Raw genomic sequence first — 27,072 nt, 5'->3', positions numbered from 1 at the left:
ACACTTGAATTAAATAGATTATGTGATAGCCCACTGGGTGATATAAAGTTGCATTTCAATCATTCACCAGCTGACCACAGCATTCTTCCTGGCAGGCCAACACACTCAGGCTAAAATGATGCGGCCGTAAAGAGGACTTTCAGCTGTCGAATGGAGAGGAGCCAGGCCATCAAATTAGGGATCTTTCTGTCTGCAACCAAAGCCTCTTGAGAGTGAAGCACCTCAGGCATTTATCCCAGCTCCATTACTGTTCACAATGATAGCAAATTATGTGTGTCGTTTTAAATGATTGAGAAACCTAGGTGAGTGGCCAAGGCCCAAAATGCAGGACACCCAGCTTAAAAATAATTGGCGGAAAGAGGAGATAATTCAAGAGATAGTGGCTAGATGGTGACAACCTTAATTTTAAAAGCCTGTATTTGTAGCTGACTCGGAGGCATCAGATGAAACGATCTTCAAGCTTGCAAAGATATGTGCAGAAGTTAGGACCTTAGATGAAAGAAGATTAACGGCATTTTAAAAAATCTGTTTCCCAGCTGTAGTCAGCAAAATTGAAAGGCTGGGTGGCTGTCGTGCGGGTAGGCCTGCGGCACTAGGCCGTGGCCAGGGGTCAGACATCAGGGGGTGGGGGCGGAGTCAGACATCGGGGGTGGTGGAGTTCGATCATGGAGGGGGGAGTCCGATCGCGGGATGGGGGAGGGGGGTCTGATTGCGGGGGTCCGATCGCGGGGATGGAAGCAGGTAAGCTCAGTAGGCCGGGGGGGGGGGGGGAAGCAACCCTGCTCCCTTCGGCACACAAGCGGTGCTGGAAAAGCACTCACCTGTTCCATCCAGACATTCTCGCCTCCCTTCAGCTGCCGGGTTTCCTGAGGCCCGGGAAACCCAGCCAGCCAACGTTAAATCTGGAACAGAGATAAAATCTTTGGCACGCAGCCTTGACCGACCCATCTCTGGAGAGCAGGTTAGTCGCCCGCCCCCCTCCCCCCAAACATGTCTCCGTTAAAACCGGAAGTAGGTGGGTTGGGGTTGGGGTTCCCATTTTATAACATTTTTACCGTTTACTGTAGCAATTGATTAAGTGTCTGATTGGACTCCCTGCATTCTCCTGCTACACTGTCATGATGCAGAAGTTTCCCAAAACCCTTCCAGCAGTACAAAGTCCTCAAATAAAAAGGAAATGCAAATTTCATTCACTTTTGGATTCTGAACCATGTGAATAGGGCCCACATACTGTAGACGTTACAAGGCTATCACAAACATTGTGACTGAAATAAAAAATATGATAAATACACAGTGGGTTGATCAACATCTGAAGGATGAAACCCCGTTAAGTTACGAGGAGAGATTACACAAACTAAGGTCGTATTCCTTAGAATTTAGAAGATTAAGGGGCGATCTGATCAAAGATTTTAATATATTAAGGGGAACAGACAGGGTAGATAGAAACTATTTCTGCTGGTTGGGGACTCTAGGACTAGGGGACATAGTCTAAAAATTAGAGCCAGACCTTTCAGGAGTGAAATTAGGAAACACTTCTGCACACAAAAGGTGGTAGAAGTTTGGAACGCTCTTCCGCAAACAGCAATTGATGCTAGATCAATTATTCATTTTAAATCAGAGATTTTGATAGATTTTTGTTAACCAAAGGTATTAAGGGATATGGGCCAAAGGCAGGTATATGGAGTTAGGTCGCAGGTCAGCCATGATCTGATTGAATGACAGAACAGGATCGAGGGGCTGAATGGCCTCCTCCTGTTCCTATGTTCCGATTAGAGAGATAGGTTAACATTTCAGGGGGGACTCCTCATTAGAACTACTGATTTGCCCCATTTGCAGATATTTTTTATCAATACTACATGCATGTGGACGGGAGTCTAGTCATCACCTAGCGAGTAGTATTTCTACTCCAAAGTGTTCCCTGTTAAAAAAAAGAGTTAAAAATTACTGTTGAGAACAGCTCTTTACAGGGACAGTCCTTTATTCAGTAAAATCGAGTTTTTACGGCCTGTTTCTCTTCAGATTTATACAGAAATATAAAATGACAAAAGTTCTTTTATCCTTCATCCTGCCATGTACAATCTGCACCTTCAACACACTATAAAATCATGAGAGAGCCACAAATCTGACACAATAAAGCTCTAAATTGTTTAAAAGAAAGAAAGTTTTGCATTTATATAGCACCTTTCTCGACCTCAGGACACCCCCAAAGCGCTTTACAGCCAATGACATTTTTTTTTTGACGTATAGACACAGTTGTAATGTAGGAAACGCGGTAGCCAATATGCGCACAGCAAGCTCCCACAAACAGCAGTAAGGTAATATGTTTTTTAGTGATGTTGGTTGAGGGATAAACATTGGCCAGGAATATTACCAGAATATGGAAGAGAATTGAGAGAAGTTTAGTAAATAAATTTCATTTACCATAAGAAGGTGAATTAGACCCTGGCCATTTGCACTCTCATCCCATTAGTCCGGGCTGGATCCCATTGTCTTCCCTGTCTGCTGGCTGTAAAGGTCCTCCGTGAAGTGAGTTTGGGCCATCTCAATCCACCTCTTAGTAGCCCACAGTACTAACCTGCCAATTTCACTTAGAGAGGACACAGGATGGCTGGTGTGGGTGGGGGGAGAGAGGGAGGGCCGAGGTTTGAAAAATATCAGACTGGTACAGCGGGGGTCTCTGCTGAGTTTGAGACTGAGACACAGGCCTGGATATTAACAGGGGTGGGTTACGTAGGAGGAAGGCTGGTGTTTCGGCCGGGAAACCCGGAGGTCCACAGCGTGCGTCTTTTGTCCTTGACTGACTCCCTTCAAACCGTATCCCAGCCTAAGTCAATGTGCTCCTGAGAAGAGGAGAGAAAAATCCAACTAAAAGAAATGATTTCAGATGACTTGTTCTCTGATTTTTTTCCCTCCATTCTGTCGGTAGACTCCAGCCTCCACTCAATGCTACTCCTCAGAAACCTTCATTGGTATAACTGAGACTAGAAACGCAACAGGTGGAGAACCACAGGATTAAATCACCGCCTACCATTATGTGGAACAGACTATCAACACATCAGTGCAGTGTGCCACCAGCGTTATACCCTGAGCAGTGGATGCATAGCAAACAGGGTAGGATGTTCCCAATGATGGATGAAACTAGAACTAGGGGGCATAATCTTAGAATAAGGGGCTGCTCTTTCAAAACTGAGATGAGGAGAAACTTCTTCACTCAGAGGGTGGTAGGTCTGTGGAATTTGCTGCCCCAGAGAGCTGTGGAAGCTACACCATTAAATAAATTTAAAACAGAAATAGACAGTTTCCTAGAAGTAAGGGGAATAAGGGGTTACGGGAGCGGGCAGGAAATCGGACATGAGTCTAGGTTCGGATCGATCATGGCCCTGTGGGTGGCGGAGCGGGCCCAGGGGCCATGTAGCCTGGTCCTGCTCCTACTTCTTGTGTTCTAATTCTGTGTTAGATTTCAGGAGTTGGTTCTATTCACAGGGATTAGTGGAGACCTCGGGAGCAGGCTGCCAGCTAGGAGTCCTTCAAGAGTAAATTGGGCCTGTTCCTGGCTGGGGTGGAGATCACCTCTTACAGAAGGTAAGTACTGCAGGAAATACAGGGACAGAGTGATCTCCTGGACGAGTTTCGATCGCCTAGAGGGGTCGGAGAGGAACTTCCCAGATTTTTTCTCCCAAATTGGCCATTGGGTTTTTTATCTGGTTTTTCGCCTCTCCCGGGAGATCACATGGGTTCGGGTGGGATGGAGAGTGAAAGTAGATTTGAGGTTAGGATCAGATCAGCCATAATCTTATTGAATGGCGGAGCAGGCTCGAGGGGCCGATTGGCCTACTCCTGCTCCTATTTCTTATGTTCTTATGGTACACAAGGAGACACTCAACAAAATGCAATTTCCCCATTTTTCTCTTCTCATTTCTTGCCAACCTTCTCCCCTTGTCTCCTCACCTGAAGGCATCGATTCCTTGCTGGAGTATTGCTGCATGGGCAGCAGTTGCCTCCAGTACCTCGTCCAAGTGGCCATCATTCATGTGAGTAATAGCAGACTCCTTGACCGTAAGGGAGGCCGCAGCCAAGGCTGATCCACTGCTCACTTGACGTCCACACAGCCTGCATCGGTTGCTGGATAGTGAGCAGAAGTAGGAGGACTGGCAGATTTTCGTTTCCCTAATCAAGGAGTGTTAAGGTAAGCCCTGCAGCACTGTTGCCACCAGCCCGGCTAAGGTTAGCCAACACGCCGCAGAGCGAGAATTGAACTTTAGACCTTCCTGATTCATGTAGATAAATTCCTGGGCATCAGTGGAGCTAAGAGAACATTTCGCAAATTTATTCAATGCAACATGTTTGAGGTTATATGACACACTATAAAAGTATCCAGGGACATAAATATCATTAAAGGTTGGCATCAATAAAATTTCTGTTCATAATCTGAAACTGCATCAACGACATTTACTCAAAGATTTATGTTACCTCGAAGACAAGTATAAACACATGCAGGTGTAAATTAGTATTGATAGAGATTAAGATCAAGCGATAGTGATAGAATCTATTTGTATTAAGTTCCATTTTTATAGTAACCTTTATGGTTGAAAACCTAAATCTGGAATTCTGCAAATGCTTAACAGTACAATTTCTGGATAGAGGTCTAGAGTAGCCTGCTTCTGGGCCAGACTAGATATTGGTTACATTTAGAGCTTAAGATTTCTGTTACTAACCATAACAATACATTCTTTGCCTTGCTAACGCTAAGCACCTCTCCTGGCCGACCTCCCATCTTCCACCCTATATAAACTTGGGGGGAAAAATTCAGTTGATTAGTGCCTCCCGTTAACGCCCTAAGAGGGTGTTTACGGGGCGCAAAGCAACTAGCGCCCGAGCACGGCGATGTTTGCGCTGCTCGCGAAATTAACCAGATATTTTGCGGCAGCATTAAACACTACCGCCACGATTGCCTGCGCCCGCAGATCGTGACGTCAGTCGAGCGTCTAGCGCCCCGGACCGGATACTGAGTCGCCTTTCCGCCTGCCGCTAGCAACGACAGGTAGAGGGGAACGTTTTGCAGTCGGGAAGGGGCTGGGGGAGCGCTATTTAAAGGCGGCCGCTTCCTGCCTTTTCTTGTCGGCAAAATATTTGGTACATGCAGGTTGAGAGGGAGAGAGACGTCTGGAAAAATTTAACGCTGTCCTAAGGAGTTTTGGCCCTCAGCACCACTTTTGAGGTTCCTAAGCGCCGAGCTTTTTCCCTGGGCCTATCCATTGGTGGTTCCAGCACAATTGATGTACAGGTCTCTCCGGGCCTAGAATCAAGGCTGCAATGAGCAGGGTGTGGCTGGAGAGCAACATCGACCCTCCCCTGTAAGAACTGGCCGGCGCCAGTCTGTCTGTGTTCCATTGCTAACTGACATCACATGAGCTTCACCAGCGCTCTGAGGTAGCGCCTCGCTCCTCGGCGTTAGCGCCTTAAGACAGGTGTGTAGCGCCTGATTTAGCGCTCAAATCACCTCCAGGGGTGAAAGATGCCAAGTTTGCAGTCGGAGGCGATAATTAGCGCCGGGCGCTAAACTTTGCGCCCGGCCGATAATAGCGCCCCTAACGGGGCAATACCTAATTTCTCCCCCTTGAGCTCATCCAAAACTCTGCTGCCCTAACTCGTATCAAGTCCCATTCACCCATCACCTCCGTGTCCACTGACCGACACTGGCTTCTGGTTCCGGCAGCGCCTCAATTTTAAAATTTTCATCCTTGTTCTCACATCCTTCCATGGCCCTCGCCCCTCCCTATTGCTTGAGCCTCCTCCAGCGCCTACAAGCCTTCGGGATCTCTGTGCTCTTCCAATTCTGGCCTCTTGTGCATCCCTGATTTTAATCATTCCACCATTGGCGCTCATGCCTTCAACTGCCAAGGCCCTAAGCTCTGGAATTCCCTCCCTAAACCTCTTCGCCTCTCTACCTCTCTCCTCCTTTAAGATGCTCTTTAAAACCTACCTCTTTGACCAACCTGCCCTAATATCTCCTTATGTGGCTCGGTGTCAAATTTTATTTGATAACGCTCCTGTGAAACGCCTTGGGATGTTTTACTACGTTAAAGGCGCTATGTAAATGTTGCTGTTGTTGTCTTGGAACCACAGACGTCAGAATAAAGAGATAAATGTTTAGCCAGCCTGGAACATCTTGCTACACATGGATACGCCCTGGTACCGAAAGTGGAATTATGTAGGTTATGGAATGCAGTTAGCTATGGAATAGTGCAGCTAGAAATAGAATAAATGAGGTGAGATCATAGCCATAATGGGGGCTCCCCCAACTCTCCCCCCGATTCCACAGATCTGGTGATCGACGGCTCCACTCCAACCCCAACTTACCTGAGGGCTGCTGCCAGTGAAGCAGGTGGCACAAAATTGTCTTTCTCATGGGGCGAGCTGACTGGGGAGGTGCGACAGGCGTTGGCAGCTCTCCCTGATTATGTAGATGGGGGCCTGAGGACCCATTCTTACCAATCTTCGGTCCTCTTGGTTTGGGCCTAGCTAAAATCTACCACATCCTGTTGTTTTTCTTTGGCTGGAGGTGGAGGTGTACAGATAAACCTAAATGTTTTTGCACACTTCAGGTAAACACAGAAAAGAATGTGCAAACACTCAAAATTACTGTTTATGCCAGAATGGTGCTTGAGAGAAGGACGCAGTTGACAGAAAGATAATTAAGTTAGTTGCCGTCCAATGCATAATTGTCAGGCATGCACCAATGCAAGTTATAGAACACAAGAATTTTAAGGTACAGGAAAAGTCCATTAGGCCTAATAAGGCCATCTATATTATAATAATAGAAAGTGCTGGAAACACTCAGCAGGTCAGGCAGCATCGAGAAGAGAGAAACAGAGTCAACGTTCTGGGTCGAACCCTTCGTCAGAACTCAAGTTTATTTTTGACTTATCTCAACCCCACCTAGCCGCCTTCACACCATATCCCTCAACTGCTGGAATAGTGTGTAAGAGGAAAGGCAAAGGTCATCCGAGAGTCAGCAGGATGCTCAACCAGTGTGTTTTTAAACCAATCTTGATCGTAGGCCTCAACTGAAGCCTTATTTTTTTCCCGATCAGTACCTATGGCAACTTCTATTAATCTGGCGGATCTGAGGGGTGAGGCAGAAGGTGAAAAGTCTCCTCCTCTCAATGACCAGGAATTGACGAATAATAAGAAATTGGAAAAAAATCAAGAAAAGACAGGGGGAAGAAAAAGAAATAGAAAAAGATGGAATAAGCTATCCAGATGGTTCAGTGAGTTTATCCAGTGGGTAATTTAACTCAGCAGACATTTCTCGAGGTGCAGTCTTAATTTCTTCATGTGACCGAGTGAATTTTAAAATTCTTGGCCTAGAAATTCAGTTGGGCGCTGCAAGCTTTGCGCCCAGTTGGCGCCTAAAGAGGGTTTCTGCGCCAGTATAAGAGGTTGCGCTGATATTCAGCGCTGCGGTAATGGCGGCGGTAGCCGGTAGCGCTGCGCCGACACCGATGACGTCATCGGTGTGCGCAGTGCCCCGGTACCGCCCCGCTTCCGGCCCAAACCCCATATTTAGTTGCGGCCGCCTCTTCTGCAGCGGCCGCAAACAACGTTCGTGAAACGGGGCCATACTGCTGCGCTACTGGGGCGCTTTAAGGTGGAGGTGCGGCTGGCCGCTTTTTCGGCGGCCGCCTGCCCGCACCTCCCTCCCCGGCCTCCTCCACCACCCCCCCGCGGCATTGGTGGCTGATTCCCGTGAGTCCAGCACTTCTCCGTGGTGCTGGGCTCATTTGCTGGCAGAATCCAGCGGCGATCTCACGGCTGCAGGCAGCTCCTCCTTAAGAGAAGGAGGAGGCCTGCAGTACCCCAGCCTGCCGCACCGCATCGGGTGGCGCAGCGGCAGCTGGAGCGCTGAAATTCACTTTCAGCGCCCCAAGCGGAGGCGGGCACACCCTGGAACAGCGCCCGGTTCCAAATTGGGGCGCTAAAAGTGAATTTCTGGCGGTCGCAACGGGCTCCGCGCGCAGCGCTAACTTTTGGGCGTTAGCCTGCTGGCGGGCCTTAACTGAATTTCTAGGCCCTTATCCTTGCTTTCAAATCTCTCCATGGCCTCGTCCCCCTCCCTATCTCTGTAAACTCCTCCAGGCCCTACAACCCTCCAAGATCTCTGCGTTCCTCCAATTCTGGTCTCTTGCGCATCCCTGATTTCCATCGCTCCACTGTTAGCAGCCGTGCTTTCGACTGCCTGGGCCCTAAGCTCTGGAATTCCCTCCCTAAATCTCTCCGCCTCTCTCTCCTCCTTTAAGACGCTCTTTAAAACCTACCTCTTTGACCAAGCTTTTGGTCACCTGTCCTAATATCTCCTTATGTGGCTCGGTGTTAAATTTTGTTTGATAATCGCTCCTGTGAAGCACCTTGGGACATTTTACAATGTTAAAGGTGCTACATAAATATAAGTTGTTGTTGTTGTTGAATTTCCCCAGGGTTCTCCAACTGATCTGCTGTAACATTGGCAGATGAGCTGCGGAAACCCCAAATTAACAGCGTCAGCAACATTTCTGCCGGAGATTCACCCCCACACGTATTGCCACTCACTGGTGCAAAGGCCATCAAGAGGCTTTAAACAAACTGAATTAAAGGGGAATTTTGATTGCAATGATACCACATTCAAAGTCATTTTCATGATGCCATGACAGAAGAACATAACATAAGAACATAAGAAATAGTAGCAGGAGTCGGCCATTCGGCCCTTTGAGCCTGCTCCGCCATTCAATGAGATCATGGCTGATTTTCTACCTCATCTCCACTTTCCTGCCCTATCCCCATATCCCTTGATTCCTTTAATATTCAAACATCTATCAATCACTGTCTTGAATATACTCAACGACTGAGCCGCCACAACTCTCTGGGGTAGGGAATTCCAAAGATTCACCACCCTCTGAGTGAAGAAATTTCTCCTCATCCCAGTCCTAAATGGCCGACCCCTTATTCTGAGACTGTGACCCCTGGTTCTAGACTTCCCCAGCCAGGGGAAACATCCTCCCTGCATCTACCCTGTCAAGCCCTGTAAGAATTTTGCATGTTTCAATGAGATCACCTCTCATTCTTCTAAACTCTAGAGAATATAGGCCTAGTCTACTCAATCTCTCCTCATAGGACAATCCCCCCATCCCAGGAACACATCTTCCCTTCTGCAGTGCTGTCACCGTGCCTTGTTCTCGCATTCTCTGGAGCTTGCCTGATAACATTACCCAGACCATGACATCCAGTTAACTTATTCTCTATCATTGTAAACACTGAATAGAATCAATGATTTAATTGTCAGTTACAAGATGCATTTAAATGAAACTAAGAAAAGACCTTTACAAAATGCAACCTTACACTTGAGGATAAGTTCTCTGGTCCTGCGCTCCCAGTGGGGAGCCTCACTCGAAGGCTGGATAATAAGCCCTCCAGTGACGTAGCCCTAGCCCTGATGTTCACTCCTATCGAGCAGAGCTCCTCCCTGGGATTGTGCGATCGGTCATTTCACCTACATTACCAGCTGCCGTCCAAGTTTATAAACGCTGTTTGCCAGGGTGGCCACTGACCAGTACGCTTTGATCATGCTTACAAGCTCCGAATCTAAATCTGGATTTCTCCCACAATCAAATTTGTTTTTATAAATCTTCCAGTTGTTATCTGTTGCAGCACTTGTCACTGTCCTGGAAATTAAAAATAAACCCTGAATTATATTAATATGGGGCTCTTTTCTCAAGGAAGGAGTAGGCTGAGGGGTGGCCTAATAGAGGTACTTAAGATTATGGAAGGGTTTGATAGAATACACGCAGAGAAGATGCTTCCACTTGTGGGAGTGTCCAAAACTAGGGGCCATAAATATAAGACAGTAACCAATAAATCCAATGGGAAATGTGGAACTCACTACCGTAAGGAGTTGAGGTGACTGGCGTAGAACATTTAAGGGAAAGCTAGATAAACACATGAGGGAGAAAGGACTAGAAGGTTATGCTGCTAAAGGTAGATGAAGAGGGGTGGGAGGAGGCTTGTGTGAAGCATAAACACCAGCACGGATCATTTGGGCTGAATGGCCTGTTTCTGTGCTGTACAATCTACGTAGTTCTGTGAACTTCAAGCTTAATTTGGAAAGAACTTTGAAACCCACAGAAAGGTACGGGAGTGGAAGGCTATGATGGTCCAACTGACTAGTCTCAAAGTAAAACGATATCAAACTACATTTAATCTCGTATGTGGCTCAAACTCACTCTTACTCACCAGCTAAAGAGGATGTGATTAACAAGAATGTTCTGTAATAACAATGGACTCGTATTCCAGTCAAGGGGCCTGGTTTTACTTCATTATATCCCCATTAGGAGGTGTCAAATTCTAACTAGCAAAATGAGAGATGGCAACTGTCAGTGATCACTGGCTTCATGATCATTGGACCAGTCACTGTTTAAGGCAGCTAAAATATCATTTAAATCTTACCTATGTAGAGGGAGGAATCCTTCCTTTCAACGTGATCATCTATGTAGGACACGCCAAGTGGTTGGACTGGCGTAGCACCAATACCCAGTAGGACCTGGGCTCCGATTAGCAGTAGGTACATCATGTTGGTATTAGTCCTGTTCCTGCAGATTATTTTTGCTTCCGGTCCTTGGCTGCTCGTTGATACATTCCCAGTGCACAGGTCCCTGCCTTCCAGTCCCCAGGGGATCTCCCCAGATTCATACTCGTACTGGTGGGTGAGGAACTCTGGCAGGGCAGATAGCAAAGCCCCCAGGGCCATCACGATGCCCCCGCATCCTATCAGACGTGGCCTGTGCCCCTTTGCCCCAAAGTAGCTCACAAATAAAATCAGGGCCAAATTTCCGATCTCAAAGCTGCTGGCTATGACACCGACATCAGCACTCTGTAGGTTAAACCTCCTCTCCAGAGTCGTCAGCACACTGACCTGGACAAGGGGGGGAAAAAAAGTCTGGAGTTATACAGGTGTTACACAAAGCATTCAACAGCAAGGTACTAAACAGTCATTCAACATCGACAAACGCTATAACGCAGGGTAGCCAGTATTGCAGAGAGCCAGCATGAAGCATCCCCCAGCTGATGCCTGGGAGAAAGTTCCATGTTGCCCTCTGTGGAACTCTATACAATGATGATGAATGGAAATAGGAGGGTGAAATAAGTGTTTGGGCAGTCTCAATCCAGTTTCTCACCGTCATTGCCCATAGCACTAAAACCTCCCCTAATTCGGCACTAAATGGCACCAAATGGGAGTCTTTGCTCATAAATCTGTTGTTGGGATTAGAAAGATGTCGCACTGATTTTACCATAGTGGCTTGGAACTCAGCCTAGGCTGATGGGATGGAAGTACACTCCGTCTGCTGGCTGTGGTTTCAAGTCCCATTCCAGAACATAAGAACATAAGAAATAGGAGCAGGAGTCGGCCATTTGGCCCTTCAAGCCTGCTCCGCCATTCAATAAGAACACGCTGATCTTCTACCTCAACTCCACTTTCCTGCACTATCCCCATATCCCTTGATTCCCTTAATATTCAAAAATCTATCGATCTCTGTCTTGGGTATACTCAATGACGGAGCCTCCACAGCCCTCTGGGGTAGAGAATGCCAAAGATTCACCGCCTTCTGAGTGAAGGAATTTCCCCTCATCTCAGTCCTAAATGGCCGACCCCTTATTCTGAGACTGTGACCCCTGGTTTTAGACTGCCCAGCCAGGGGGAACATCCTCCTTGCATCTACCCTGTCAAGGCCTGTAAGAATTTTGTATGTTTCAATGAGATCACCTCTCATTCTTCTAAACTCTAGAGAATATAGGCCTAGTCTACTCAATCTCTCCTCATAGGACAATCGCCCCATCTCAGGAACGAGTCTGGTGAACCGTCGTTGCACTCCCTCTATGGCAAATATATCCTTCCTTAGTTAAGGAGACCAAAACTGTACAGAATACTTCAGGTGTGGTTTCACCAGGGCCCTATATAATTGCAGTAAGACGTCTTTACTCTTCTACTCATAGACGTCTTTACTCTTATACTCAAAACATAGAAACATAGATATAGAAACATAGAAGATAGGAGCAGGAGTAGGCCATTCGGCCCCTCGAGCCTGCTCCGCCATTCAATGCGATCATGGCTGATCATCCAAATTCAGTACCTGGTCCCTGCTTTCTCCCCATACCCCTTGATCCCTTTAGCCTTGAGAAATATATCCAACTCCTTCTTGAATATATTTAATGAATTGGCCTCTACTACCTTCTGTGGTAGAGAGTTCCACAAGTTCACCACTCTCTGGGTGAAGAAATTCCTCCTCATTTCTGTCCTAAATGGCCTACCCCTTACCCTTAGACTGTGACCCCTGGTTCTGGACTCCCCGACCATCGGGAACATCCTTCCAGCATCTAGTCTGTCTAGTCCTGTTAGAATTTTATAAGTTTCGATGAGATCCCCTCTCATTCTTCTAAACTCCAGCGAGTACAAGCTCAATCGATCCAATCTCTCCTCATACGTCATTCCTGCCATCCCAGGTATCAGCCTGGTGAATCTTCGCTGAACTCCTTCCATGGCAAAAACATCCTTCCTCAGATAAGGCGACCAAAACTGCACACAATACTCAAGCAAGGCCCTGTACAACTGCAGCAAGACATCCTTGTTCCTGTACTCAAAACCTCTCGCTATGAAGGCCAACATACCATTTGCCTTCTTAACCGCCTGCTGCACCTGCATGCTTACCTTCAGCGACTGGTGCACAAGGACACCCAGGTCTCGTTGCACTTCCCCTTCTCCCAATCTATTGCCATTCAGATAATAATCTGCCTTCCTGTTTTTGCTACCAAAGTGGATAACCTCACATTTATCCACGTTATATTGCATCTGCCATGCTTCTGCCCAATCACCCAACCTGTCCAAGTCATCCTGGAGTTTCTCGGCATCCTCCTCACAGCACACACACCCACCCAGCTTTGTGTCGTCTGCAAATTTGGAGATAATACGTCTAGTTCCCTTGTCTAGATCATTAATATATATTGTGAATAGCTGGGGTCCAAGCACCGATCCCTGCGGTACCCCACTAGTCACTGCCTGCCACTCGGAAAAAGACCCATTTATTCCAACTCTTTGCTTTCTGTCTGCCAACCAGTTCTCTATCCAAGTCAGTACCTTGCCCCCAATCCCATGTGCCTTAACTTTACACGCTAATCTCTTACGCGGGACCTTATCAAAAGCCTTCTGAAAGTCCAAATACACTACATCCACTGGTTCTCCCTTATCTATTTTACCAGTTACATCCTCAAAAAATTCCAGTAGATTAGTCAAGCACGATTTACCCTTTGTAAATCCATGTTGACTTTGTCCGATCCTGTCACTGTTTTCCAAGTGCTCTGCTATTACATCTTTTATAATGGACTCTAGCATTTTCCCCACTACCGATGTCAGGCTTACCGGTTTGTAATTCCCCGTTTTCTCTCTACCGCCTTTTTTGAATAGTGGGGTAACATTAGCTACCCTCCAGTCCATGGGTACTGTTCCAGATTCCATCGAATGTTGGAAGATGATCAGCAATGCATCTACTATTTCTGGGGCCACTTCCTTAAGTACCCTAGGATGTAGATTATCAGGCCCTGGGGATTTATCGGCCTTCAATCCCATCAATTTCCTTAACACCATTTCCCTACAAATACTGATTTCTTTCAGTTCCTCCCTTTCATCAGACCCAATGTTCCCCGACATCTCTGGGAGGTTATTTGTGTCCTCCTTTGTGAAGACAGAACTAAAATATATATTTAATTGGTCTGCCATTTCTTTGTTCCCCATTATAAATTCCCCTGATTCTGACTGCAAGGAACCTACGCTTGACTTCACCAATCTTTTTCTCTTCACATATCTATAAAAGCTTTTACAGTCAGTTTTTATGTTCCCTGAAAGCTTACTCTCATATTCTATTTTCCCCTTCTTAATTCATCCCTTTGTCCTCCTTTGTTGAATTCTAAACTGCTCCCAATCCTCAGGTTTACTGCTTTTTCTGGCCAATTTTTATGTCCTCTCCTTGGATCTTATGCTGCCCCTAATTTCCCCTGTTAGCCACGTTGAGTCACCTTTTTTGTTTTATTTTTATGCCAAACTGGGATTAACAAATTCTGCGGTCTTTGAATGTTTGCCATTGCCTATCCACCGTCAACCCTTTGAGTGACATTCCCCAATCAATCCTACCCAACTCGCGCCTCAGACCATCGTAGTTCTACCCATACAGATGCCACATCATCAGAGCTAATATCTTCCTTACAATTGTGTTAATCCCTTCTTTAACCAGCAATGCTATCCCACCTCCCTTTCCTTTTTGCCTATCTTTCCTGAATATTGAATACCCCTGGATGTTGAGTTCCCAGCCTTGGCCACCCTGGAGCCACGTCTTTACTCATACTCAAAAGGCGTCTTTACTCTTATACTCATAGACGTCTTTACACTTATACTCATAGACGTCTTTACTCTTATACTCATAGACATCTTTACTCTTATGCTCATAGACGTCTTTACTCTTATACTCATAGATGTCTTTACTTTTATGCTCATAGACGTCTTTACTCTTAACTTAAAGGTTTATACAACAAGGCTGATACTCCAGTACTGTACTAAGGGAGACCTGCATTGTTGGAGTTGCGATCCTTCAGATGAGGCATTGAACCGATGCATTGTCGTCCTGTTCCTGTGGTTATCTGAAAAATAGAAGTGATTTCTCCCTGTGACTCGACCAATATTTATCCCTCAATGATTCATGCTGAAGTGAGTTTGAGAATCTGAATCTCATTCCTGGTTTACGAGTAGAAGACAACCCCTGATTCAGCATGAAATTGTCTCCTCAACGGTATCAGCTAGCCTCGTCTGGTAGCACTCTCCGTCTGAGTCAGAAGGCTGTGAATTCACTTCCAGTTCAGGGTGATACATCAGTGCAGTATTGATATTGTGCTGCATTGTTGGAAGTACCATCCTTCAAATTAGGCAATAAAGCAACACTCTGTCTGCCCGCTCCTGTGGTTTAGATGGACATGAATGATCCCACGACACCATTCAAAGAATAGAAGGAAGATCTCCTTGTTCCTCCCTCAACTGACACTACTAAAATGAGATTACCTGGTCATTCATCTCATTGCCGTTTGTGACATCTTGCCATGTGCAAATTGGCGACCACATTTGCTTACACAACAGTTAAAAAGAACTTGCATTTCTATAGCGTCTTTTCATGACCTCAGGATATCCCAAAGAGCTTTACAGCCAATGAAGTACTTTTTGAAGTGTAGTCACTGTTGTAATACAGCCAACCTGCACACAGCAAGATCCCACAAACAGCAGTAAAATGAATGAGCGGCTAATCTATTTTGGTGCTGTTGGTTGAGGGTGGAATGTTGACTGGGACAGCACCTCAGCTCTTCTTCACAGAGTGCTAGGGGATCTTTTATATCCACTTGAGAGGGCAGACGTGCCTCAGTTTATCAATGGACAGTGCCTTCAACAGTACAGCACTTCCTCAGTAAAGAAAGACCTGCATTTCTATAGCGCCTTTCACAACCTCGGGATGTCCAAAGTGCTGCACAGCCAGTTAAGCACTTTAAAAAAAAATGTATTCACTGTTGTAATGTAGAAAACGCAACAGCCAATTTGCGCACAGCAAACTCCCACAAACAGTAATTTGAAAATGACCAAATACTGTAATCTGTTTTAGTGATGTTGGTTCAGGGATAAGTATTGGTCAGAACATGGGGGAGAACGCCCCTGCTCTTGTTCAAACTAGTGCCATGGGATTTATTACATCCACCTGAGAGGGTATTCAGGGCCTCAGTTTAATGTCTCATCCAAAAGACAACAGCCCCGACCTGTAAAAAACTGACGAATTTACCTGGTGGTCCGGGAGGTATGGAGACTCGCACTCCTGGGCCTCTCCGGGTACCTGCGGATAGAGGCCCACGTATCTCAGGGGCCAGCCCAACCAGTAAAAGAAGGGATTCCCCATTCATACTTATGGGAGTTCTGTACAAACGGAATCCCCATAAGTATGAATGGGAATCACTTAAAAAAATACACAAACACATGAAATAACTTTTTTTTAAATTACGGCGGGAAAATTCGGTTGCTTTGCGCCTCCCATTAGCGCCCTAAAAGGATGATAATGGGGCGCAAAGCAACGAGCGCCTGGGCGCGGCGATGTTTGCGCCGCTCGTGAAATTGACCAGACATTTTGCGGCGGCGCTAAAAACTACCGCCAGGATATCCTGCGCCCACAGATCGGATATTGAGTGGCGGCCCCTGCCTTACCGCCTGCCGTTAGCAACGACAGGTTGAGGGGAGCGTTTTGCAGTCAGAAAGGGACTGGGGGAGCGCTATTTAAAGGTGACCGCTTCCTGCCTTTTTTTGTCGGCGACATTTTTGCACTATGCATTCTGAGAGGGAGAGAGAGACTTCTGGAGAGATTCAACGCTGTGTGAAGGAGTTTTGGGTACTGAGCAGTACTTTGCAGGTTCATTTTGATTTGACCTTCCTTGCATCGATTTAGAAGAGACTGTGGGGGCTGCACTCTGAGCTCTTTCCCTGGGCCTCTCCATTGTTCTTTCCAGCAGATTTGATGTACAGGTCTCTCCAGGCTGAGATTCAAGGCTGCAATGAGCAGGGTGTGGATGGAGAGCAAGATCGACCCTCCCCTTTAAGAACTGGCCAGCGGAGACACCCAGCCTGGGAATGAAGACACCCACCCTGGGAGTGAGACACCCAGCCTGGGAGTGAGATACCCACCTGGGAGTGAGACACCCAGCCTGGGAGTGAGATACCCACCCTGGGAGCGAAGATACCCACCCTGGGAGTGAGATACCCAGCCTGAGAGCGAAGATACCCACCCTGGGAGTGAGATACCCACCCTGGGAGTGAGATACCCACCCTGGGAGTGAGATACCCACCCTGGGAGTGAGATACCCAGCCTGAGAGTGAGATACCCACCCTGGGAGTGAAATACCCAGCCTCAGAGCGAAGACATCCAGCCTGGGAGTGAGATACCCACCCTGGGAGTGAGATACCCACCCTGGGAGTGAGATACCCAGCCTGGGAATGAGATACCCACCCTGGGAGCGAAGATACCCACCCTGGGAGTCAGACACCCAGCCTGGGAGTGAAATACCCAGCCTGGGAGTGAAGACACCCACCCTGGGAGTGAAATACCCAGCCTGAGAGCGAAGATACCCACCCTGGGAGCGAAGATACCCACCCTGGGAGTGAGACACCCACCCTGGGAGTGAGACACCCACCCTGGGATTGAGATACCCACCCTGGGAGTGAGATACCCAGCCTGGGAGTGAAGATACCCACCCTGGGAGCTAAGATACCCACCCTGGGAGTGAGACACCCACCCTGGGAGTGAGACACCCACCCTGGGAGTGAGATAACCACCCTGAGAGCGAAGATACCCACCCTGGGAGCGAAGATACCCACCCTGGGAGTGAGATACCCACCCTGGGAGCGAAGATACCCACCCTGGGAGTGAAGATACCCACCCTGGGAGCGAAGATACCCACCCTGGGAGCGAAGATACCCACCCTGGGAGCGAAGATACCCACCCTGGGAGTGAAGACACCCACCCTGGGAGTGAGATACCCACCCTGGGAGTGAAGACACCCACCCTGGGAGTGAGATAACCAGCCTGGGAGTGAGATACCCACCCTGGGAGTGAGATACCCACCCTGGGAGTGAGATACCCACCCTGGGAGTGAGATAACCAGCCAGGGAGTGAGATACCCACCGTGGGAGTGAGACACCCAGCCTGGGAGTGAGATACCCACCCTGGGAGTGAAGACACCCACCCTGGGAGTGAGATACCCACCCTGGGAGTGAAGACACCCACCCTGGGAGTGAGATACCCACCCTGGGAGTGAGATACCCACCCTGAGAGCGAAGATACCCACCCTGGGAGCGAAGATACCCACCCTGGGAGTGAGATACCCACCCTGGGAGCGAAGATACCCACCCTGGGAGTGAAGATACCCACCCTGGGAGCGAAGATACCCACCCTGGGAGCGAAGATACCCACCCTGGGAGCGAAGATACCCACCCTGGGAGTGAAGACACCCACCCTGGGAGTGAGATACCCACCCTGGGAGTGAAGACACCCACCCTGGGAGTGAGATAACCAGCCTGGGAGTGAGATACCCACCCTGGGAGTGAGATACCCACCCTGGGAGTGAGATAACCAGCCAGGGAGTGAGATACCCACCGTGGGAGTGAGACACCCAGCCTGGGAGTGAGATACCCACCCTGGGAGTGAAGACACCCACCCTGGGAGTGAGATACCCACCCTGGGAGTGAAGACACCCACCCTGGGAGTGAGATACCCACCCTGGGAGTGAAGACACCCACCCTGGGAGTGAAGACACCCACCCTGGGAGCGAAGACACCCACCCTGGGAGTGAGACACCCACCCTGGGAGTGACACACCCACCCTGGGAGTGAGATACCCACCCTGGGAGTGAGATAACCAGCCTGGGAGTGAGATACCCACCCTGGGAGTGAGATAACCAGCCTGGGAGTGAGATACCCAGCCTGGGAGTGAGATACCCACCCTGGGAGTGAGATACCCACCCTGGGAGTGAGACACCCACCCTGGGAGTGAGATAACCAGCCTGGGAGTGAGACACCCAGCCTGGGAGTGAGATACCCAGCCTGGGAGTGAGATACCCAGCCTGGGAGTGAGATACCCAGCCTGGGAGTGAGATACCCACCCTGGGAGTGAGATACCCAGCCTGGGAGTGAGATACCCACCCTGGGAGTGAGATACCCACCCTGGGAGTGAGATACCCAGCCTGGGAGTGAAGACACCCAGCCTGGGAGTGAGATACCCACCCTGGGAGTGAGATACCCACCCTGGGAGTGAGATACCTAGCCTGGGAGTGAAGACACCCAGCCTGGGAGTGAGATAACCAGCCTGGGAGTGAGATACCCACCCTGGGAGTGAGACACCCAGCCTGGGAGTGAGATATCCACCCTGGGAGTGAAATAACCACCCTGGGAGTGAGATGCCCACCCTGGGAGTGAGACGCCCACCCTGGGAGTGAGATAACCAGCTTGGGAGTGAGACACCCACCCTGGGAGTGCGATACCCACCCTGGGAGTGAGATACCCACCCTGGGAGTGAGATACCCACCCTGGGAGTGAGATAACCACCCTGGGAGTGAGATACCCACCCTGGGAGTGAGACACCCAGCCTGGGAGTGAGATACCCACCCTGGGAGCGAGACACCTACCCTGGGAGTGAGATACCCAGCCTGGGAGTGAGATACCCACCCTGGGAGTGAGATACCCACCCTGGGAGTGAGACACCCACCCTGGGAGTGAGATACCCACCCTGGGAGTGCGATACCCACCCTGGGACTGAGATACCCACCCTGGGAGTGAGATACCCACCCTGGGAGTGAGACACCCACCCTGGGAGTGAGATACCCAGCCTGGGAGTGAGATACCCACCCTGGGAGTGAGACACCCGGCCTGCGAGTGAGATACCCACCCTGGGAGTGAGATAACCAGCCTGGGAGTGAGATACCCACACTGGGAGTGAGACACCCACCCTGGGAATGAGATACGCACCCTGGGAGTGCGATACCCACCCTGGGAGTGAGATACCCACCCTGGGAGTGAGATACCCACCGTGGGAGTGAGACACCCACCCTAGGAGTGAGATACCCAGCCTGGGAGTGAGACACCCAGCCTGGGAGTGAGATACCCACCCTGGGAGTGAGACACCCAGCCTGGGAGTGAGATACCCACCCTGGGAGTGAGATACCCACCCTGGGAGTGAGATAACCAGCCTGGGAGTGAGACACCCACCCTGGGAGTGAGATACCCAGCCTGGGAGTGAGGCACCCACCCTTGGAGTGAGATACCCACCCTGGGAGTGAGATACCCACCCTGGGAGTGAGATACCCACCCTGGGAGTGAGATAACCACCCTGGGAGTGAGACACCCACCCTGGGAGTGAGATACCCACCCTGGGAGTGAGATACCCACCCTGGGAGTGAGATACCCAGCCTGGGAGTGAGATACCCACCCTGGGAGTGAGATACCCACCCTGGGAGTGAGATACCCACCTGGGAGTGCGATACCCAGCCAGGGAGTGCAATAGCCAGCCTGGGAGTGAGATACCCAGCCTGGGAGTGCGATAGCCAGCCTGGGAGTGAGATACCCACCCTGGGAGTGAGATAACCACCCTGGGAGTGAGATACCCACCCTGAGAGTGAGATACCCACCCTGGGAGTGAGATACCCAGCCTGGGAGTGCGATAACCAGCCTGGGAGTGAGATACCCACCCTGGGAGTGAGACACCCACCCTGGGAGTGAGACACCCACCCTGGGAGTGAGATACCCACCCTGGGAGTGAGATACCCACCCTGGGAGTGCGATAACCAGCCTGGGAGTGAGATACCCACCCTGGAAGTGAGATACCCACCCTGGGAGTGAGATATCCACCCTGGGAGTGAGATACCCACCCTGGGAGTGCGATAACCACCCTGGGAGTGCGATAACCACCCTGGGAGTGCGATAACCACCCTGGGAGTGAGATACCCAGCCTGGGAATGCTTGACACTGACACTGGGAGTGAGATACCCACCCTGGGAGTGAGATAGCCAGCCTGGGAATGAGATACCCACCCTGGGAATGCTTGATACTGACACTGGGTGCCTGAAATGAGAAAATGCTGCATTCTGAAGTACCAACATCCCACATCTTAATAAGCAGAAAATGTGCCCAGAAACTTATATACAACCACGCAAACAGGATTATTGAATCAATGTACACTCCTGAGAATGGCATGTTAGCAAAATGGACATCTGCACCATCATGGGACCAGTGTAAAATTGCGGCAGTTGTTTTAAATTATAATGATATCTTTAAGTGTGAGTACATTTTGTTTTTTTTATTAATGCCAGATTCCACTGAGGATTTTTCAAACAGCAGCGGTAATGGGAACTAATGCTGCAGCATCAGTGACTCAAATTCATTCAATGGGCCAGCAAGGGTCTTGATATTGCTCGCAGTTGCCAAAAAAAATCAGCGATGTGTCCTTATCTCCATAGCAACAGCTGCAAAGTGGTTGGCTCACAAAAACACCTTCACGAGAAGTCCTTCCCTCATGAAAGCTGTAGGCTTCCCTCCCTCACCGTGGCCTAGAAATTGGATCAGACGGTGCCCGTTCGTCATTCGAAAAACGGGCATTGAATATGGCGTGCGCGCTCAGTCCACACTAGTAGAGCGCCGCGTGTTAAATTGGTAAGTGCGCTCTGGAGTCGTCCAGTGTGCTCACCTGCAAATAACGTTAGACCCATTGTCTGTGCAAATGAGAGGCCTAATCCCCATTTCAGACATTTTGGGAAATCTTCTATTCCCTCCTCCACCCCCGGACTCACCTGGTGCAGGCATCCCTGCCGGACAACTTTGCTCCCCTGCGTGACTGGTACACTTCAGCCGTGGCTCAGTGGGTAGCACTCTTGCCTCAGAAGATCGTAGGTTCAATTCCCACTCTAGAGACTTGGGCACATAATCCAGGCCGACACACCCAGTGCAGTACTGAGGGAGTGCTGCACTGTCGGGGGTGCCGTCTATTGGATGAGACATTAAACCGAGGCCCCGTCTGACCTCTCAGGTGGACGTAAAAGAACCCATGGCCACTATTTTGAAGAAGAGCAGAGGAGTTCTCCCCGGTGTCCTGGCCAATATTTATCTCCCAACCAACATCACTTAAACAGATTATCTGATGATTATCCCATTGCTGTTTGTGGGACCTTGCAGTGTTAAATTAGGCGGCCATGTTTCCTACATTACACTTCAAAAAGTGCTTCCTTGACTGCAAAGTGTGTTGGGATGTCCTGAGGTTGTGACAGGCGCTATATAAATGCAAGTCTTTCTTTGGAGCGGGACTGAAGCCTCCAGCACTCTGGTCGTGACTTGACGATGGAAGAGGGCTGATTTCACGTGGTCCTCTTGCGCTTCAGTTTTGGCACAGTGGTCACTGTCACCGCTTGAGGTCAGGCCGCACCCGGGCGCCAACCAGTGTTTTTAGACTAAAGTTCCATTCAGGTCATTGGCTGAAGTTGCCTCTGCTATTCTAAATAAAAATCTCGCCCACAAAAAGCGATAAATAGAGCAGCAATTTGTACTCTGTAAAATTTGAAGCGATGCCACCTTCATGAAAAAGTGTTTGGTAGCAAACCTCCTCATTGCCCATGACATTAAGTCCAAATTGATAGATCACTCGAAATTCAATTAAAGGGTTTGGCAAATTTGTTTACATGAAGCTGTAGAGTGATCTCACCAGGCCGCACCTCGAGCACTGCATTCAGTCGGGTCAATAAAGCGCAACGAAAGCTTCAGACCCTGGAACACAGGCACAGGCATGTCACGATGCTCAGCCCTAAAGTGTCATCTTATGAAATCACGCTCCCAGCGTGGAGCTTTGCCAGCTGAGAGTGCACAATGCTCGCTTAAGACAACCGTACTCATGACGTTCCCTCCGTTAATTTGAATCGCAGTGAGCCAACTCCTAAGGGTGAGATTGTACAAGTTCTAGAGACTACAAGCATACATACTTCAATTTAGTCAATAGACGGGTTATCTGCTGCTGTTACCTTGTCAGCTATCTATGGAGTCTAATCCTAAATTAATCTCACCAATTTATATCAATCTCAAACACTGATCTCAACTGTAAATTAAATCAGCGAGCAGCTAATGCGGAATTACTGTGACATAACTAAACTGCCTTTGTAACCTCTGTTATTTATCTCACCAATTATTCCTATCTGCTAATTATGACTTTTGGGTAGTCAAAATTACCCCCAGTAAATGGAAATGCGAATCGGGTGGGATGTATAATGGACAACTGAATCGATATTGCTCGTTTTAGACTATCACCCAAAATCAAGATTAACCCCGATGTTTAGATTTAAGTGCTGCTGACTATGATTCTAAGGTTGCTTCATGATTTTGTTGTCTGACTTCTTTGGTAATTGGCAAGAAATGGTTAATTCATTCAGCAGCTTGTGTGGATCCCGATGGAGGTTGGGAATGTAAATGCTAATGTAATCCAAACTGGTTGAAGTCTGGAGGTCCCAAGTGTAGGTATCCTTCACTCCTAGGCATAAACTGGGTGGTAAAACCCTGATACTTTCTCATCAAGGAACTAAGGTGAAAGGTGTTAAGGATTCAACTACTGCCCTTAATGAATAGTCTTGTCAGGTTATCCATTCCACTGTTCTTACATCTTATAGAAGTAGTTGAAGATAATAAGTGGGATAGAAATGGTTAATCGAGAGCATTAGTTAAACCAGAATTACTTAACAAGGGAACATAGGTAGAAACTGATAAAGGGTAAGCTCAGGACTGATGTGATACAAAGAGTGATTAACATCTGGAATGGTCCCTGGATAGGGTAATGAAGGCAAACGCTCTGAATAATTCGAGAAGTAGTTAGCAGTGATTGGGGAGGGGGAGACCATGGGTTTCTATGACATACTGATGGGCCAAATGGCCTCCCTCGCCTGTACTGACCTTTGTGATGAACACAATGACCCTCATGAGAAAAGATTTGAGAGGTTTAATCTCTACAGCCTGGGGAGAAGGTTGGGGGGAGAGGAACCTCATTGAGATATTTCAAGTATTAAATGGTACTGATGAAGTGAACTCTGGCTATTACCTCAAGAACAATTGGGCCAGGGGACATAAATTTCAATTAGTGAAAAGTAAAATTAAATAAATAAAAATTGAACCAGGGGGAAGTTGAGGAGAATTTTTTTTAAGCAGCTGTTACGATCTGGAATGCACAGCTTGAAAGGACGGTGGAAGCAGATTCAATAGTAGCTTTCAAAAGGGAAATGGATATACACTTGAAAAGGAAAAATGTGCAGGGCTAGGGGGAAAGAGCATGCGATTGGAACTAATTGGGTAGCTCTATCAAAGAGCCGGCACAGGCACAATGGGCCGAATGGACTCCTTCTGTGCTGTAAGATTCCATGATGTTAGAAAAAATTGTCCTTACTCAAAGGCTGATAAATATTTGAAATGATCTACCAGGTAGAGTAGCGGAATCAGGAAATCTATGGGCATTCAAAATGCAGCTGCATCCTAGGAGGTTGAGTTGCAAAACTAGAAGGATTTCTACAATAGGCTGAATGGCTTTTTTGTCATCTTTGAAATATTACATACATAGGATTACATCGGATATACAGCACAGAAACAGGCCATTCGGCCCAACCAGTCCATGCCGGCGTTTATGCTCCACTCGAGCCTCCTCCCGTCTTTCCTCATCTAACTCTATCAACATACCCCTCTATTCCCTTCTCCCTCATGTTTGTCCAGCCTCATCTTAAATGCATCTATACTATTTGCTTCAACCACTCCCTGTGGTAGTGAGTTCCATATTCTCACCACTCTCTGGGTAAAGAAGTTTCTTCTGAATTCCCTATTGTATTTCTTGGTGACTATCTTATATTGATGGCCTCTAGTTATGCTCTTCCCCACAAGTGGAAACACTCTCTCTGTATCCACTCTATCAACATTTTTCATAATTTTAAAGACCTCTATTAGGTCACCCCTCAGCCTTCTTTTTTCAAGAGAAAAGAGACCCAGACTGTTCATCCTTTCCTGATATGTATACCCTCGCATTTCTGGTATCATCCTTGTAAATCTTCTCTGCACCCTCTCCAGTGCCACTGTACCCTTTTTATAATATGGCGACCAGAACTGTACGCAGTACTCCAAGTGTGGTCTAACCAAGGTTCGATACAGGTTTAGCATATCTTATGGTCCTTTAATGGTGACTGTCATCATTTGGAGAAGGAATAGCTGAGTGCCATTCTTGCTGCTCTGTGTCGTGTTAACATCACATGCAAGTGCTAAATGCCCAGAATGAATGTTACCCAGTATGGATACCCAACACATCACATATTGGCAAAGGAGCTTTAAAATGCAAGTTCTTTCTTTCATTTTAGAAAAAGGCTCCAGGAAATTCATAGGGGGCCAGAGTTTCATTAAATTTCCACTGTTACCATTTGCTCCCATATCTAGAAAATCAGAAGAAACCTTTATCTCTGGTGCTGAGATTTTGCCTCTAATTTTGAGCATCCAACCCCACTGATGGCACAACCAGTATGGTGGACAGTGAGCAAGAGTGAGATGAAAAGGAATCGCAGGCTTTGCTTTTAAATATCTCGACAATTAACGGGCAATGGAGGCAGGAGTGCATGGGGTGCATTTAGCTGCTCAATGGCAGGAGTTGCACATGGTTTAAAGAGATTTGTGTGTTGCTGTTCAGGGTATGTGGGGAACAGACGAGACCAAACCTTGCTTACCGAACCAATGCTACATTACTTCCGGAGACCTTATAAATCGATCGGATTATAAAGAAATAACTTTTTCTGGGTGGTTACTTTAATATGATGACTGTGAAGGGAGGAGGTTTGGTGTTAATTGTTTGTGCGCCTTGGTAGAATGAAGAATTTCCTTTCAGGACTAAAAATGTAGAATGAGAAGATGAATCATTGATTATTTGGTTTTAAAGTATCTATGGGAATCAAACATGCTTAAAAAAAATCTCTGTGGCACAAGAAACTGTTTTTCCATCATCAATAATCTGTGAGAATTATATTACATAGAATTACATAGAATGTACGGCACAGTAACAGGCCATTCGGCCCAACTGGTCCGTGCCGGTGTTTATGCTCCACATGAGCCTCCTCCCACCCCTCTTCATCTCACCCCATCAGCATATATTTCCACTCCTTTCTCCCTCATGTACTTATCTAGCTTCCCCTTAAATGCATCGATGCGATTCGTCTCAACTATATAAATGTAATTCCTCCTTCTTTTTCTTCTTCTAACCACTCCCTGTGGTAGCAAGTTCCACATTCTCACCACTCTTTGGGTAAAGATGTTTCTCCTGAATCTGTGATTGGGTTTATTAGTAACTATCTTACATTTATGACCCCTGGTTTTGAACTCCCTAAAAGTGGAAATATCCTCTCTACACCTACCCTAGCGAACCCCTTCAAAATTTTAAGGACCTCTATCAGGTCACCCCTCAGCCTTCTCTTTTCTAAAGAAAAGAGCCCCAGCCTGTTCAGTCTTTCCTGATAGTTATAACCTCTCATTTCTCATATCATTCTTGTAAACCTACTTCGCCAGTGACTCTATATGCTTTATGTAATATGAAGACCAGAACTGTGCATTATTTACTATTATAGAACTAAGCTATTCTTTTCCTGAAATTATTAAAAAGGATTTTCCGCGCTCTAACCTTTCTCTCTCCCTTCCTGCAGGCATCTACCTCAAAGTAGAGTCGCGGAGGAAAGTTCCCTGGGACCATTTAAGAATCAGTTGAATGATCCGATGGGAAGGGTACTGTAGGGTCTTTCTGGAGAGACAAGCTAGGATAGGCTGAATAACCTTCCTTATCGTATCTACCTTGTGTTTCGTACTGGGATACAGTCCCACGGGCAGTGGTCAATATTTCCTGTCTGACCCTTCATCGGAACTGTTGTTGGAAAATGTTAATCTATCATTTCCTCTTTCAAATGTTGACAGACCTGCTGTGTATTTCCAGAATTTCCTGTTTCTATTTTAAATTCCCAGCGGTCGTGTGTTTTATTTCTCTATTTTAACCTCTTAAGACTTTATATTCCATTAGGAAACACAATTACGGCGGGTTTTTATGGGCAGCTTTTGTTGTGAAGCCAAGGCACTGTTTCGCTGCATGAAGCATAATTAGATCAGTTTACCTCAGATTCAGAAATGTTAAATGAAGTGAAAAGGCCGTGAGATTAGAGAATTGATCCCAAACATGAGGTAACGGTCCAGCTCGGGGAATCCCAGACACACGCACAGTTATTTTAATATAAAACTGAGCTTTGTTTTACATATTGGCCCAGTGTTGTACATTTTTCACATGGTATTCCTCCCTAAACCTCCTGGCCTCGCTACCTCTCTCTCTCTCCTCCTTTAAGACGCTCCTGAAAAACTACCTCTTTGACCAGGCTTTTGGTCACCTGTCCCAA

The 27,072-nt window shown here is 47.6% G+C and overlaps 1 protein-coding gene across 3 annotated transcripts in view; it reads right to left on the bottom strand.

Moving 5' to 3' along the window:
* The window catches only part of slco3a1a (solute carrier organic anion transporter family member 3A1a), a 235,140-nt gene that overhangs the window by 196,747 nt on the left and 11,321 nt on the right, over positions 1 to 27,072 (bottom strand). The window contains exons 2-3 of one of the 3 annotated variants that reach the window (XM_085968513.1): positions 14,647 to 14,715; positions 10,480 to 10,945 (exon numbers count right to left, since the gene is read on the bottom strand). In XM_085968513.1, coding sequence (XP_085824639.1) covers positions 10,480 to 10,945; positions 14,647 to 14,715 — 535 coding nt within the window. Of the gene's footprint in view, positions 1 to 10,479; positions 10,946 to 14,642; positions 14,716 to 27,072 lie in introns of those variants that run through there. The other 2 variants (XM_085968515.1, XM_085968514.1) reach the window with 2 other exon arrangements.

The sequence above is a fragment of the Somniosus microcephalus genome, chromosome 27 (genome assembly GCF_052327205.1).
Source record: "Somniosus microcephalus isolate GS21.2 chromosome 27, FLI_Smic_1.0, whole genome shotgun sequence".
Lineage (NCBI taxonomy): Eukaryota > Metazoa > Chordata > Chondrichthyes > Squaliformes > Somniosidae > Somniosus > Somniosus microcephalus.
Note: the sequence above shows the minus strand (reverse complement) of the source record. Positions and strands in the feature narration are given on the sequence as shown.